This window comes from Prenolepis imparis, unplaced genomic scaffold (genome assembly GCF_030444845.1).
Source record: "Prenolepis imparis isolate NDT839.2.m4 unplaced genomic scaffold, iyPreImpa1.0 SCAF_11, whole genome shotgun sequence".
Taxonomy (NCBI): Eukaryota; Metazoa; Arthropoda; class Insecta; order Hymenoptera; family Formicidae; genus Prenolepis; species Prenolepis imparis.
The window spans coordinates 10,628,047-10,644,264 of record NW_028141169.1 but is presented as its reverse complement, the minus strand read 5'-3'; the positions used below and the strand labels follow the sequence as shown (position 1 = coordinate 10,644,264).

The 16,218-nt window shown below is 38.4% G+C and overlaps 1 protein-coding gene across 5 annotated transcripts in view; it reads left to right on the top strand.

The window, feature by feature from the left end:
* The window catches only part of LOC145943087 (telomerase-binding protein EST1A), an 87,423-nt gene that overhangs the window by 66,243 nt on the left and 4,962 nt on the right, over nt 1–16,218 (top strand). For all 5 annotated transcript variants that reach the window (XM_083050418.1, XM_083050417.1, XM_083050416.1 and 2 more), the window contains exons 24-26: nt 9,414–9,576; nt 14,809–15,029; nt 15,858–15,942. In XM_083050418.1, the coding sequence (XP_082906544.1) occupies nt 9,414–9,576; nt 14,809–15,029; nt 15,858–15,942 (469 nt within the window). The remainder of the gene's footprint in view (nt 1–9,413; nt 9,577–14,808; nt 15,030–15,857; nt 15,943–16,218) is intronic.

The following is a 16,218-nucleotide window of genomic DNA, read 5'->3' as shown; positions in this document are numbered from 1 at the left end:
TTTTCGTCTCTTTCCTCGTCTTCGAATTGAGATATTCTGTATTAGCGATAAAAAGTAACAGCCATGCGAAAGTAACAGTTGATTGACGTTACTTTCTTTCACCGACACACACAGACACACTTTCGTTCAAACAAGTCGATTGCTATTCCGTTAGCGCGTTAGCAAGCCACAGCGAAACTTCATAACACTGTTCAATTAATTAGTCGAGGACTATGGTTAACAATCGGCGTATCGGCCTCGACGAAGGTAATGGACGCGGGCGTTTTGACGTCCGCCATTGTTGTTGATACCCTGTGTTGTTGTTAATAGCCCCGGGGCATACCGGGCATTGTGGTTCGCACCGTGGGTTTATGGCGGTGAAACGTAACTCGTCATCGTTCGCGCGAGAGGAATGGAGGGACGGGGAGGAGGAAGGTATACAAATCGATATCTCGCGTATTCTCCGCATAATGGATAATTTATCGCGATTCCGCGGCCGATCGTTTAGGCAACATACATACATACATACATATACAGGGTCCAGGCAACGTTCGGAATATAAATGGCGGCGCGATTGCCATGTAAAGCGCATGGCGAGGCCGCGGCTTTCGGCCCGTAACGTTATTTCGCCGTGGTTAAATGAGGTCGTTAATAAACGATACGCTTTATTGTGATTTACGGCGCTCTCGTTACTTTCTCCGGCGAGGGCCAACAGCGCGCGCGCACATTGCTTCGCTCATGTTTATGTAACGATGTATGTATGTATGTGTATGAATAAATTATACCCATCAGAGAGATAAATCCCACCGGACGTACGGCGACGAGACAGACACCTGTCGTGACGGGGTCCCTCCCTTGTGCTTCTCTCTTTCGCGAGGATACATTTCCTGCTGGGTGGACTTATATTTCACCGGCTCCACGGGGCGCACGTACCGAATTTCATCTCGCAGCGGCACGTAAAATGTTTCGGGCATCCGCGAATTTTCGTGTTCCCTTTTTTAATGCCAGCCCGACATTAGCTGGAACCCCATACATTCATGCGGCGTCGTGAGAAGTTTCATCGTTTTGTTTCTTTTTATTAATATAATAGGTACGGTAAGATTTAATCATCATCCGTGAGAATTTACTATATAATGTCATTTAATGTATTAGTGTTTGAATTGACTGACGTTTATAATTTTACAAAGGTAAAATGATTTAATTAATGCAGCATTACAGTTTTAGAAATGAGAATTTATGATATATTATTTAATATATTAGTGTAGAAATTTGACAGTTTGACGTCTACAATAATTTTATAAAGATAAAGTGATTTAATTAATGCAGTAGTACAGTTTGAGAAGTTGCTAATATCGCGAATATATTTCAAAATAAGTTTTATTCCGCTTTTACTATTATAAAATATAATTTTCTTATGTGAAAATTTTTTAGTTTTATTTTCTGCATCTGTATCTATCTATTAATATTTATATTAAAAAATTTTTCAACGACAAAATTTAACGATGAATGAGATGTACGAGGAGAAGATTTGAGCTATAAAAAATCTCATCACACACTTTGCCCATATATTCCCTTCGCTTATTTCGGAGAGATGCTCCTGTCCCCCCTAAAAAATCTTGTTTTTCTCTCTGTCTTTCGCATCCGCTGTGTATAAAAAGACGTATACTCTGGCGCGAATATAACCGAGTACCGGCCGTCATATTCAAACATTTATGGTCGAGATATTACGAGAGACGATCCCGCGGGAGCCACCACGCGTTCGAACTTTACCCTCGCATCATCCGCAGACTCGAGATAACATTTCCCGCCCCCGACCCGAGTTCTAAGGGGTCTGTCGCCGACGAGAAGGACATTGTTGTATTGTACCCGGTCGTCCCTCGACGCCGGACCGGCATGGTGAATGGCTGTTCTCGGTTCCCGCGAGAAAACGGATCTTTAATTTTCGCGATATTAGGGAACATTCGTTTCCCCAGAGTGTCGTAGTCGTCGCCGCTGAAACTGCACTTCTGCCCTACGCTAATTTACCGTGAAATGAATCATGCTGCTTCGAGCGTTCGCCATTCCAAGGCTCTCGTGAAAGGTCAGGGTGGCCAAACGATTCATCGAATAAAATCGATATTTGAAAGTTAAGAAACTTGTTGAATTTTATCGTACTGATTTTGTACATCTTTCTAGGGAAGAAAAGGTGAATTAGAAGGGAAGCGAAAGCTCTTCTAAGTAAGGGCTTCGCCCTTTAAAATATCAGAGGCTGGAAATACGAGATTTTCGAATACGTGAGAAAGCGTTCACGTTCTAGCGCAAATGCGAGTGCAAGTTTTCTGCTTCTGACATCATTCTTCCTCTCTCGATACTTTTTTTTCCTTGATTTCTTCGCGCTCCACGTTTTCCGCATCTCGTCGAAAGCTTTCGGATCGTTTGGCATCCGCGACATCGTTTCCACTCGTATAACGTAGGCGACAATTTACTTTACCATCCCGTCGCTTCGGGAGGCGAGAGAGAGGAGTTTCTTTTCGATTCGTCGAGTTTTTCGCGCCTTAAGGGAAGGTTGACGTTTCTCGCTTCGGCTTACGTAGATACGCCTCGTATTGAGTGTGCGTTGCACCTCCGCGATGCCGTGTCTCGCAGCATTTTCTCTCAGTTTTCAATTTACCTTCTCTCCGACGGCGGCGAGAAATATCTCAGGAATGCGCCCGACGAACGCGCCTTCGAAAATCGAAAAGCGAGTACCACTTCTCGTCGTTTCTGTTAGTCGAGTCATCGACAGTGCAAACAGATTCTTTCTCCTTCTCTCCTTCTGCTTCTTCTTCTTTTTCTTCTTTTTCACTTCTTCAACCAACGGGTCTCTCTTTCTTCCTCTATTTCCTCGCTTTTCTTTCTTCAGAGACGAAAGTGGAAGGAGAGAAAGAAGAAAAAAAAAAGAAAGATTCGTGTAGCTCGTGACAATGTCAATGTTTGCGTCGTTGCAACGAGATACTCTCGTGTGTAGTTAAAGCCGAGGATCTAGTTGCAAAGGAAGCACAGATCCACAGGTCTTGAAAGTCTGCGGTGTGGTTCGCTCGTCGCGAATATATTACCTCGATGAACCTTTCATTGCCGAGCTCTCGAGCGTTCGAAATGAGTCTCTTTCCTCATCAGACAATGAACTTTTAATATTTTCTTTCTCGGTATCCCGCCCATTGTCTATAATATAATATGCAAAGGGAAGGAAGTGGAACGAAAAACTAATTTCGGTCTACATTGTTCTCTCCTGTAGGATAGAACGAAGGCGAGAGGAAGGGTTGAGAAAGTTCCGGCTGCATTCGAAAGATTGAAGTAAATCAGTAATTTGTAAGATCCACTTTAGATACCATATACTCTTCGTAAGCGGCCCTGAAACTTAATCCTCGAATATAAAGTCATATCTAAAGTGCATCTTACAAATTACGAACTTGATTCATTTCCTCCGAGCCGAGGATTATTTATAAACCGACAACGCGATCTTAAAGGTCGACGCGGATTCGTCGCCGGGTGACAAATTTGAGCGATTACATTAATTTGCGAAAATCCCTCCGCGGGATTTACTCGATTGTCGTCCGTCATTTGTCCTCGCAACAGGTCCCGAGAATCCCAACAAAAGCTGAAGAGAAGTTACCTTCGCTCTTGTCGCAGAGCGGACTTTATATAGCGACGCGGGCGGGTAAAGCGATCCGATTTGCTGCAAGCGCCATTATATATATACGGGTATAAGGTCGGTCGCATCGCAGGCCGCAACCGTTGGTTGCATTTATAAATGCGGTTCCCCTGCAATATATCGCCCGTGTAACTCGGCACTCGCTAATTCCACCCGGGGTGGTGTATGCCAATAAAATCAGGATGAAATTACGAGCGCCCTTTCCGTCTTCTCCTCGCCGCGCAATTCCACCTCTGCTTCCGATCGGCTCGAATCTGTCTCTTTTTTTTCTTTTTCTCATAAATTTCCGATCTCTCCTCTTCTCGTTCCTTTTTTTTTCTGGGCCCCTTTTGCTTCATCTTTAACGAGCGTTAATTGCGTGGGCGCGAGCGATTTTCACGGACTCGCGGTATAATTCTGGAAAACTTGACTCATTATCGTCGGACGTATTTCACGGCGATTGCACGGCATATGCATAACGAGCATTCTATATGCATGCAAATGAAGCCCTGCGTAATGAATTAGCGTTTATTACAAAGTGTATATATATACGGAAGAAGTCGCGCGAAGCGTTTTAATTATCGGGATCGAGGAAGGCAAGCTATCCCCGTCACTCTTCAAGAGAGAGAGGAAGGGAGACGGTTGCATGCAGATCCGAAAAAGGTGCAAGATATTTATATATGCATTATCGATGACAAATCTATAATTTACGAAGAGGAGTAGTCTGGAATACGTTCGCAAAATCGTATACGTGCGGATGATGTAGATGATATTATTTGCGATTTATCGAATTCCTCTCCTTCCGTGGCGGCATCGTGCGATTCCGTCACATGGTGACATTTCGAATCAATAAAATAGCCGCGAGCCACCGCAATTGTTCCCTTTATTTCGAAAAAAAAAAAAAAAAAATATCTTAAGAGGATTTAAAAGGTAGACTTCACTTAAAAATGAATTAAATTATTCAAAATTCTCTAAGTTTGAAATTCTTTTTAATTCTTTTTATTTAAGAAATAATGAATAATTTCTCAAACATGTTCATATTTTTATAGAAAATAATTTTTGGATATGTTTAAATATGTTAAATAATGTTGAACATATAAAAATTGCGTCAAAATTTTCGAAACATAAAATTGTTCGTTAATTTTCTCGAAACCACTGGATCTGGTTTCATTTTCTCGATTCTATTAAATAAACTATGATATGATAACTCACTTTAAAGAAATTGTAATTTTATCAAAAATTACAAACAATTAAAATTGATTTTATATTTATTATTATAAAAATTCAGAAGAAGCTTGTTTTTAATCAAAAAAGCATCGATCAAAATGTAACAAACATGGGGAAAAAATTTAGATTTTATTAACAGTGTTAAAAAAGAAGAAACTTAAAGATAGACAGTTTTGTCATATGATTTCGCAATTGCACCTGCTTAATCCATGATGCAATATGAAAATTACATCGATCGAGACCGAATGTAATCTGCATCTGCGTGCAATTCAGCGTATTCTTTCTTTCAATCGCTGTTTCTCTTTCTCTCTATCTCTCGATCGGTTAAATCCGCGGATAATTGGAACGATAACGATTACCATGTAACAGATGTAACGATTATGGCGCAACAGATACACGCCGATCGTTGGCGGCCGGGGAGGCTGGATATTCGCCTAATTTATGGGAAACTTGTACACTGCCAATGGGCGTACGATGATACGAGTCGTAATGATACGACTTCGTTTATCAACGCGGAGTAACTTCCGTAACTTATGGAAAACATGGATTTCTCTTCTTTCCGAGATATTTTATTTTCTGTTACACTCTCTCCTCCTCACTCGCGCTCTTATTATTTTTATCTAAAATTATCTCTTTAATCGTTGACGTTGATTTCTTATTCCGCTGTGTTCTTATGTACGCACGAATTAAATGTAAAATTATTACCATAACCAGTTTACAGTTAACAATTACCATAAATTACCGGCTTGTCATTATAATTGCTGTAAATAATTTATTATTATCTGCTCATATTATCTTCTCACGTGTCATGATACATTTATTCATGATAACGGATTCTTTTGATACATAGTTTTTTGATTTATTATACTTATAGCAATTATAATCTTATAACAAACTCGATTTTATTCCCTACAGTATAAATTTGATGTTATTTCGATTTTTGTCTCAAGTATCATAAATTTGAATGATGCTAAATTAGAACCGTGAACGTTGATGTAGATTCGAACGAATTTATCCGGTCGATGATATATTTATTATTCATCGATTGGAAAACGTGTGATTTTTATTCGAATCTGATATTTCGTCCTCTCTCTTCTCGTACGTTTTATTTATTCATTATCTGAACAGAAATGGATTCTTTTTATCGTAACCTACTTACAAAACTCTCAGTTTCTGGCAAAGGTTCTTGACGAAATCAATTCACGCATTATGAATTTGATGATCCGACAACATATTACATCCAAATACAATATATGTATTATAACATAACATCCAACTTTAAGATAACAAATATTACCTACATCTTATCCGTACTTTGTGTCGGGAAAAAAATTCTAAATTGTCGGACGAGGCTTGAGTCGCTGAGATTACAATCGTCGGTCCATGCGGCTGACAACATTTGAGAGGAAAACGATTTCGTCCTTTTTCTTCCTATAATACGCGCAGAAAAGCGTTATATGCCGCATTCGAGCGCGGCACGAGCACGTTCCTCGCCGGACGGACGAATCTGCGAATCACGAACCTGTCTCCGATGGTTACCATGTACGTTTCCGCGAGTGTTGCGCATTTACAACGTTGTTATACGGGGCGCGGGCCCGCTCGACCGTGCGAAGGCCCCGTGTGCGCTTAATATGCGCGCGGGCGTAGGGGCCCCGCGATGCGTGATTCAACGAGGGTTCTCACGAACGGATCGGGCTCTCTTCTCTCGGCCGAGGTGCGTGGTGCGAGGTGCGAGGAAACGAGCTTGGGATCGGCAGAGGGGAAAAGAAGTGACAAGAATCGTGAACAAGAAGAAGGAAAAAGAAAGAGAGAGAGAGAGATAGAGAAACGGTTACGTTGGAGGAGTGCGCAACGGTACACGCCACATCGTTTAAGAATTCACGAATACTTTAAATGAGGGTAAATTCCTGGGCTTTTTTATGCGGCTGTCACACGCACGGCACGCCATAATGAGACTCTCGTCGCGAGAGTGAAAGAGTTGAATTGGAGAAGAATGCTCGCGAGCGAATACCGTTCATCTCGTGATGATGCAACGAAACAGGGCCCGTGAATTATGGCTCGCGAAAGAGATCGCATGCAACGAATAATAATTGTTTTACACTGGCAGATGTCTCAATTAATAAATTGCTGTTCGATCGACAGTGCAATTTAATAGAGATTGCATAAAAAATTGTCGCGTACATTAATCTCGCTTTTGACGATATAGTATCGTTCGCGAAAGTTAAATTTAACACTTGTCGTTATAGCTAGAGTGGACATTTCGAGCACACGTTTATGATCATGTGCCGTGCCCACCTGAATATCTCCGAGCAGGTGTTCCCATTCATTCACGAACGAGTCGTAGTCTAGTCGAAGCGAACGTGCCTCATAGCGAGATACTCGAGAATCTTTCGAATAAAATCAAATAAAAATAAATACGATTTTTTAATATTTTTTTTTATAGTAAGAGTATTTAATTCAAATTTAATTTAGTCAAGGAAAAAAAAAGAACATATAATTGTTTCTATATCATTATGGATTTGCTTGGAATTTTTTCAGACTTTTTAGCATTTGTTGAAATTCGATTTTTAATTAAGACACAAAAATGAAGAAAAAGCATTCAGAATTTTGAAGAAGCAAAAGACTATATGACAAATTATTTATATTTATGAAACAAAAAACAATCGACATTGCATTCTCACGGAAAAAAATCGTATCTAAAATCAAATTTTTCACATTTATACATCAATAAATTTCCTCGCGATAATTTTACAAACTTACAATTAGTTTTATTTCACTATATATATTTGTAGAATATCAGCCTTAGGCCGAGAAGCCAGTTGAAAAAAGCGATTATTCGATTTAATTTCAAATCTGTACTCGCGTCAAGTCTTGCCGAAAAGCGAACGGGTGGTCTGCCGGCTATTTATTACCCCTTTGCAGAATGCGAATTGCGAGTAATATGCTGGAGGGACGAGAATAGAGGTCGAGAAGTCCCGTCGACACGTGTATGACATTTGCACACCGGCGTGGTGCGGTTTGACGTGGCTTCGCCTGAGACGGAGTCACGTGTGCGCGATCTCCTAGTTTTGCATTCCACCCATGCACTCCCACGAGCAATTAGGCTCGTCTTCAGATTCCTCGCATGCTTTTCGCCGACTCGTGCGACGTGCCATCGCACGGACATTAGTGCGAGAGCCATATCTTGGAGACTCTCGAATTGGAATAATTCTCTCGAGATACCGTTGCGCATACATTCGCGTCGATCAGTGCAGATTTTTATTCCACGAGTCTTTCAAGTCTTGAGAAAATATTTATGATCGAGAGTGTATCTTAATTTATTTGAAATTTATTTATCGAAAAAATAAATTATATATAATATATATGATCCTAACAGCTAAACATTTAAAAAAAAATTTCTACATTTTATATATGTAAATATGTAAAAATATATAAATATAAATAATAATTTTATATAATAATTATTTATAATTTATATTTATTAATTATATATATATATTTTTAATACTTAATATATAAATTTAGAATTTTTTTGCAAATTCTTGGGACGATATATTTCGCGATCTTTAACGATATAGATAGATTAAAAGTAATTAACATAATTTGATGTATGCGAATTGGTCTCTTTAAAAATTTATATTGCTTTTTCGTATTTTAAGTTATGCATAATTGCATTCTGAATGTCTGTTCAACCAGCAATTTGCTGATTAGATAGCGATCATATGAAAAATATCGAAAAAAAAAAGAATAGAAAGTAAGAAGATTTACAGTTTAGTCATAATGTATTCAGTAGCTATTTTTTTGCATACATTATTCCATTTGAAAATCGTAGACAGCGTAAACACCTTAAATCACACCACTCTGAGAATATGTTAATGAACTTAGATAAGAGGTACTGAATACTTTACTATTCTAATGAAGAAGATATATGTCCACATGGGGCCGGTTAACGGCCTGAATATCCAAAAATTAGCTTTTTATTATCAAATGGAGCCCTCGCATTTTATAAGTATGAACGAATAAGTACGAACTTATGTTTTGAGTAAATGATATCGATCATCGCAAAACAGCATTAGATACAGTCCTCATTACAGTTCGTCGTTTTACATAAAAAAGAATATTTTTATATAAAGTTTGTTTAAACTTGATTCATATTTTTTGACAGAAATCAACTAATAACTGTCAAAAATATTAATCGAGTTTAAAGAATTATGACATATTATTAAAAACATATTATTTTAATTTTTATAACATTTTTATTTTAAAATTAAATTAAATTAATACTTTATTAATATTTTATGACAGAAATCAGCTGATTAAAGAGTTAATTTGTTAGTTAAATTTAAAAATAAAAATATGCTATAAAAATTAAAATAATAATATGTTTTAAGTAATATGTTTTAATATTTTATAAATTCGATTAATATTTTTGACAGCTCTCAGCTGATTTCTGTCAAAAATATTTTGTTTTCTTATATCATAAAAATAGAATGTTACAATTTTAAAATTTATTTATGATTCTAATACATATATGTGTATATGTTTTGAATTGTTTAAGGCCATTTTGCAAAAATCCTCAGTATCGGTGGAGATCGAGGTGAGACCGAGGCAATTGGTGCCAGACACGAACTGCTTCATCGACTACTTGCCGCAACTGCAGACCATTGTGAGGGCTACTTCCGGCGCGCAGCCGATCTACACTCTCATGGTGCCACTCGTGGGTAAGTGAAAATAAAATTTTAATGTACTATCAATGCGTGGAAGAAAGAAACGGCGAGAGATCGATACACGCGTCGTTTGACCTCTGGCTTCACCGAGCATTTTTTTTTTTAATCAAAGATCGTTAGTTATCTCGGAGCAAAAAGAGGAATAAATGTCATACGAAAAGACTACGCGTGCGAAATAATCATCGATAAATAACGAGCAAATTCACGTCTCTCTAGACTCGTAGAAAAATGAAGAAGAATCGATCCATCAAATATCGTAAATTTGGATTTATCTCGTCGCGCCGATGTTCCGTTCGTCTCGTAAAATTCTCGTAAAAATCTCTCGCAGGTTGAAAACGTGGCCGCTACACTGAGAGAAAGATTTTTTAAAATCAAATAAATATATTTTTTATCATGAAAAATGCTACATTAATTATATTTATATGAATACTTATCTTCAAGATAAATGAAACACGGATGGGAACGATTAAACAATGAATGCGTTCAGCAGAACAGATTCAATCGTATACTATAATCTTATATATTTCTTGATACTTATCATGATATGTATCTTGACATTTCTGTAGGCGTTGTATGAAAATCACAAAGCACAGTAGATTTATGAATTTTAATAATATGCACGAAACACGTGCCCTGCTTCTTACAGTTGCTAGCTCAGTGACTCACTAGCTTTTGTTTCGAGACTGTCTGACTACAAGTGCAATGAGATCATACTTATTGAATGTTGTCAAAGTCAAAACTTTCTTTTGAAATAATGTTTTTATTATATTTTATTTTATTTTAATTCAAAGAATATATAATTTTTAACCAAACATTTTTTAAATTTAATTATACAAAATATTAATTAAAATGTACTTTTTATTTAGAAAAAAAAATTTTTTTTTAAATGGAATATATTTTAATTAATAAATAGTAATAAATATTTTATAAAACAATTATTTTTATCAAAAACTAAAGTTTGAAAAAGCGGATTTATTTGATTTAAAAAAAGAAACTTCTCTCGGTATACGGAATATTTGATAAATTGTACAGTGACAGGTAGGCCACACCTTGTCAAGGTTGCGTCCGGATAAGTTGTCACCAAAGAGAAACGACAGACAGGGGGGAAGGGGTCACGCCTCGGGTCAAAGCAATCGTCGCTACGCAAACATACCTCGACTCGCCTCCGTCCACGACGTTCACCGTCGTCGGAGTCGCCGATCTCTAGCGGAGGATAGTTCATTGGGTCATCGTCATTACGCGTTACCTGTCGCGGAACTTTCCTCCCTCTGCTTCCCCCGTCTCGTGAGAATGGATTGTCCGTCCCATTTATCCCTCGCGTTTGTCGTTGTCGCGCTTTACCGTCTCGCTTTGTTCGCGAGTTCGAACTCCGACCGAGACACGGCCATCAATACTAAGCGCTTGCGTCAGCTCCTGGACGGCGGAGGATGATGACGGCGAGGAATGCGAGTCGCCGTTGATTCCTTCGCTCCAATTAGCGTTGAGCAATTTCTTTCTTATGAGTGTTGCCGATCGCGCACTGTCAAAGTACCTTCTTTATTAACGGTCCCACGTCGGGATTCCGGCCCGAATCAATTCACCGATTCATCGAAGCCGTTAAATCTGGAGCACTTTGTAGCGCATACATATTGCGTTCCGTTAGGTAAAGATAGCAGCTGCGATGCATTTATGTATATGAATGAGATCTAAATATAATTTATACAAATTTTTAAATTTTGGAGCTAAATTCGTGTATATATTTTTCTGGATGTAATTATCAATTTTTGGAATTGATAGAATTTTAATGCGATGTCTATTGTCCAAGTATAGTCCTCAATCTTTAGTCACATTTTTGTGGAATCGAATTTAAATTCATAAATAGCATTTATTACATTATTAAAATTAATTATTATTTGCTTTAATGAACGTTATTTGGGGCGTTGAATTCAGATAGCGATATAATCATATTATCATCACGTATCACGAGGAATAATAAAACGCGTATTAGCTCGATGAGATGCTTGTCGAAAGATATGTACAATAATTTAAAATCAATCAGTAGAAATTAATTTACTAAATGATAATTTAGTAAATTAACGAATTCCTCTTATTAAAATTTTCGAAAAAGAATTTAGTTTATTATATATTTCTTGGAACGATATTTTCTTGAAATTATATATTTCTTGAGAGGCTAATAATCTTTCTTGAAAGTAAAGAAAGATTTCTTTCTCGTAGAGGAGAATTAAATTCTCGGTCGGGATTAATTTATTAAATACAACGCGACGGCAATCATAGCGATGGAACAAATCGCGCGTCACATCAATCACATTCCAACTGGGGTATCTTTTACGGGGATACGCGGTGATACGAAGACAGGGACGCTCGTTTCTGTCAATCGTTCTACGATTATGACGACAACGATGATGATAGGGTATACGCGACTGGTTATTTCTTTTTTTCAATATCGCGGTTTATAGGCACTCGCTACTCGCAACGAAACGCAATCGGCTATAAATTTACAATTATCCACGGCGCGGTTGACATTTTCACGGTGCTTTACAGTAAACACGTCTGGAGTTATGGCTATGACGACAGGACAGACATTCGGAGCATTTATTACCTCGCTCGTACATCTTACTTACTTGCTAGAGTCTAATCTCTCGTTGATGTGTTTATTTCGTGTATCGCGAATCTATTTTAAAGTAAGAAGCTCTGATATTGAAATATCTAGCAATGGAGAAGCGGACTAATTAATTATCGTTCTCTTGAAGTCGCGCTCTACGCGATTTTCAAATAATATATCGTACAAATAATTTTCATCGAGATTGAATTTTTTTTAATTAATTGAAAAACTATGTGTTAGCTGTCAACGTAAAAAAATGATTTTTTTTTTAATATTGAGTTTGAGAAAATTTTTTGAAAAGATTGGGAAAGTTAAACGCGCGGCACACACTTGCTTTGATCGGAGACAAGGCTGGTGTCAAGGTTCAAGGCCGTTGAAAATGGAAAGGTTCCATCAATCATCATCGCTATCGCCAATTAGCGTTGATCCAATCGTCGATTCAGCAAAATTGATTCACGACGCCAATAATGAGCACGCGGTATTTTGCGGAAGCTTACGTCACTGTTGCCCGTCCTATTTTGACATGGATTTTTTACTTTGTCGATACCCTGACGGAAGATCTTCGAATGCCGAAGCGTTTTGTTAGGCGAGGTCGCGGCCGTTGCGATAGGGCAAGGACAAACGTTTCGCCTCGTGGATTTCGATGGCAAAAGTAAGCATTATTATCGCCATCATCGATTAGTCATGGCTCATCATATTCGTTAGGTCTTCTGACTACCTGATTTTACGAAGAACATCGCGTGAGCATAAAGAAAATTGTAGGATAAAAGCAAAATATTAAATTAAAATGCAAAAATATGCAAAAAATATATTGTTAAATGAAGAATTAAGATTGGTTTCTACAAATTTATTTTTTACAGCAAAGTTTTAGTTGAACATTTATATATCGCTCATCACAAAAAGCATTAATTATTATATACGTCTATATCTCAGCGAAGGGGAATGATTTTATTTATCGCGCGATGATAAACGATGTCTGCAAGTTTAGGCGATAAATAATACCGTTTCCTTGAATTCTCTCCGCTTTGCAGTTATTCTTTCTATTTCCGCTCCCTCTGTTTCGTAAACTTTATCCACCACCGCCCTTGTCTGTACGCTCGTGGGGTCTGCAAGGAGGATAAGGCTGGCATTCGGTTAATTTATTGAGTCAGGGAAAGTTTGCTGAATCTCCTATTTGCATTTTCCGTAGATTGCTTCCCCCGCGCACGTCCATTCGCCAATCTGTGGCGAATGGAGTCGAAAAAGTTCCCCCACAGCATTCACAATAATCTTCTCTGCTAAAAAAAACGCGTCTGTTCGTACAGAAGAGATAAAGGATTTAGAGGATGATGTGGCAAATAAAGTGCGAGATAGAATTCTAAATTTATCCTTTTATCTATCTATCTTTTTATTCATTTTTTCGACGTTGATTTCAAGCTTCAGATTTTCGAATTCTGCTACATGTCAAAATCGTGTAATAAGAATTCTATCATAAGGATCACATAAAGTTGGTTTGTTAATTGATGATAGCTCATCTTCATTACGCAAACGTATTAATAATGAAAGAAGTTGCTATTATATTTAATAAAAGAAGTATCTTCGTCCTGTTATCTGTTCTCCGCGCGTTTCTCCCTTTCATTTTTATCGTTCGTGCGAGGCCGAAAAACGAAAGTGCCTCAATGCAAAATCGGCCGGCTCGCTGCCCTTTGACCTCGTCGGCCAGTCGGCCGACCACGGACCCGTCTGGTTCTCCGACCTGGCCGGCAACGGTGAGCGTTTCACAGTTAGGTTCTCACGGTTCATGAATGCATGTATGCGGCTTGAAACGCCCGCGATTGACTCGACGTCGACGACGGTGCATCTCAGCTATGATCGGTACGTGGGCGATATCGATACCCGATGGTCGTCGATGAGATTGGGAGAGGAGCTTTTGAAGCTCTCGTAGCTGTGTGATGATGATCCTTTGCCTTAACGACACGTCGCCATCCCGTTTTTCGAAATCTCGTTCACGGGAGTGAGATCAATTCCGTGAGAAATTACGTGCGACATTGATAGTCATAGAGATAGTCTCTTCTTCAACGCTTTCGATAACGAATCCGTATTTATGAGGAGATAAATATTCATCTTGAATGGTGAATTATTATATTTATATGATTATAAAGAGAAAGTATAGCGATTTTTTTCGGTCATCGATGAACGAGCGATATTGATAAAATTTTATAAATAAAATGATGAAAGAGGATATCCTAAATTTTATCAATTTTGTTTAACATGACATTCTTATGTTCTCGTGTTTAATAAAATGTTAAAAATTAATTATAAATGCAACAAGTTTCGAAAAATAGTATATGAAAATTGTATAAATGATATAAAGTCGAATAAAATACGTCGCACTATTACACGAATCATAATGAACACAGGTATTTTATATGAGGATAGATTAATATCTTTCGTCATAATTTTTCTTTTGTATTTCTCTTCTACAGATATGAATTTCTCAAGAACTCACGCTTTATTTTCTTGCGAAATAATTGATTCAGCTACGAATTAATCTTGTTTCCGGTATCCTCGCGTGAGACGCGCATTGCGAGGATATTTTAAGACGCCGCGTGTTTAACGAGCGGAAACGATATCTTTTGTTGCAGTGCTAAATGAACTCGAAGGTCTGGCAAGGGGCGCCGATGCGAGAGATTGTCCTCCAGCGTCGAGGGCGGCTCTGAATCCCGAGCATGTGGTGCGAGTCGCCGAGAGCGCCAAGGCAGCATTGGCCTTCGCGAGGAGCCGAAATCCGGCGATCCGGTGCTTAACCACAAGAGGCACCGTTCTCACATCCAGCACTTTTACGGTGGAGGAGGACGTTCGCAAGGTAAGTGAAGAAGGGGGAACGTCGGCGATTCGATACGCTTACATTTTTGGTCTCTTGAGTAACTGTATTCGAACTGTCTTCTCCGGGGGATATTTAGAAGGCAAGCTTGCATCGATCATTGACCGGAGTAGGATTTACGATGAGAGATGTGTCCTTGTCAGATTTTTTTGATACTTTTCTTTGTTCGCGAACGACTTTAGAAAATTCGTCGAAGTTTATCGTCGCACATTATTCTTCAGTATCTCGTGTATATCTTCATTTGTCGTATATCAATTCATTTTATATTCCGTTGAGCAGAATAATATGATTTGACTATCACCGGCGATTATACGAAATACGCTCCAACAACTGATTTGAGTATGCAAATTATCGAGAGGTCGTTTTATATTTTCATTGCGACTTTATATCTCTAACGCCTGCAGCTCGTAATGACAGGCGACATGATAAAGCGAAACGATTTTGACGTTCAGCTGATGATAGGGATTCTAACACGCTATTATATACAACACAGAGTAGTCGTTTCGCAGATCAATGGCAGCGAAGAGAATTAAGGCGCGGTGCTCATTGAAGCGCGAATGTTATGATAATGAGCCGAGTATCCGAGAACACCCACGCGGCAGGTGCAGATACGTGCGGATCATTTTTCGCAGCATCGAAGCTTTCGTGCCTATTTATCTTTTTGCCAATGATTATGTCTCAGTTTGGGGACTCGAGTTTGAATGACAATCTCTGCGACGAATTCGGGTGCACGACTGAAATTGCGAACGTAATTATATACCAAGTTTATCGGAATGATATATATTCGGGACTTGAACCGTCTTGTTTCAGGATGGACTGACACGCAACGATGACAGAATATTGACTACGTGCCTCAGCCTGTGCAGAAGCACCAGCAAGGATCAGGCAAACGCAGGTAGGAATATTTCTTTAGCTAGAGAGAGATTTTCAAGCTAAAAATATCTTTCTCCATTTTATTATCTTTCTCGGTTAACTTGATAATTAATTACGCCAGACACTCTTCGCGAAATGCTTCTATGATTATTTACAATTCTATTTTAAATCTTTCCAAGAGATATACTTTACGAAGATATACTTTTCTTCGAGACATAATACACAGTTGACTCTAAATTTGTCAAAGAAGATAATCCCCTTTCCAAATTTATCAAAAGAGATTTAGAGGCAATATTTC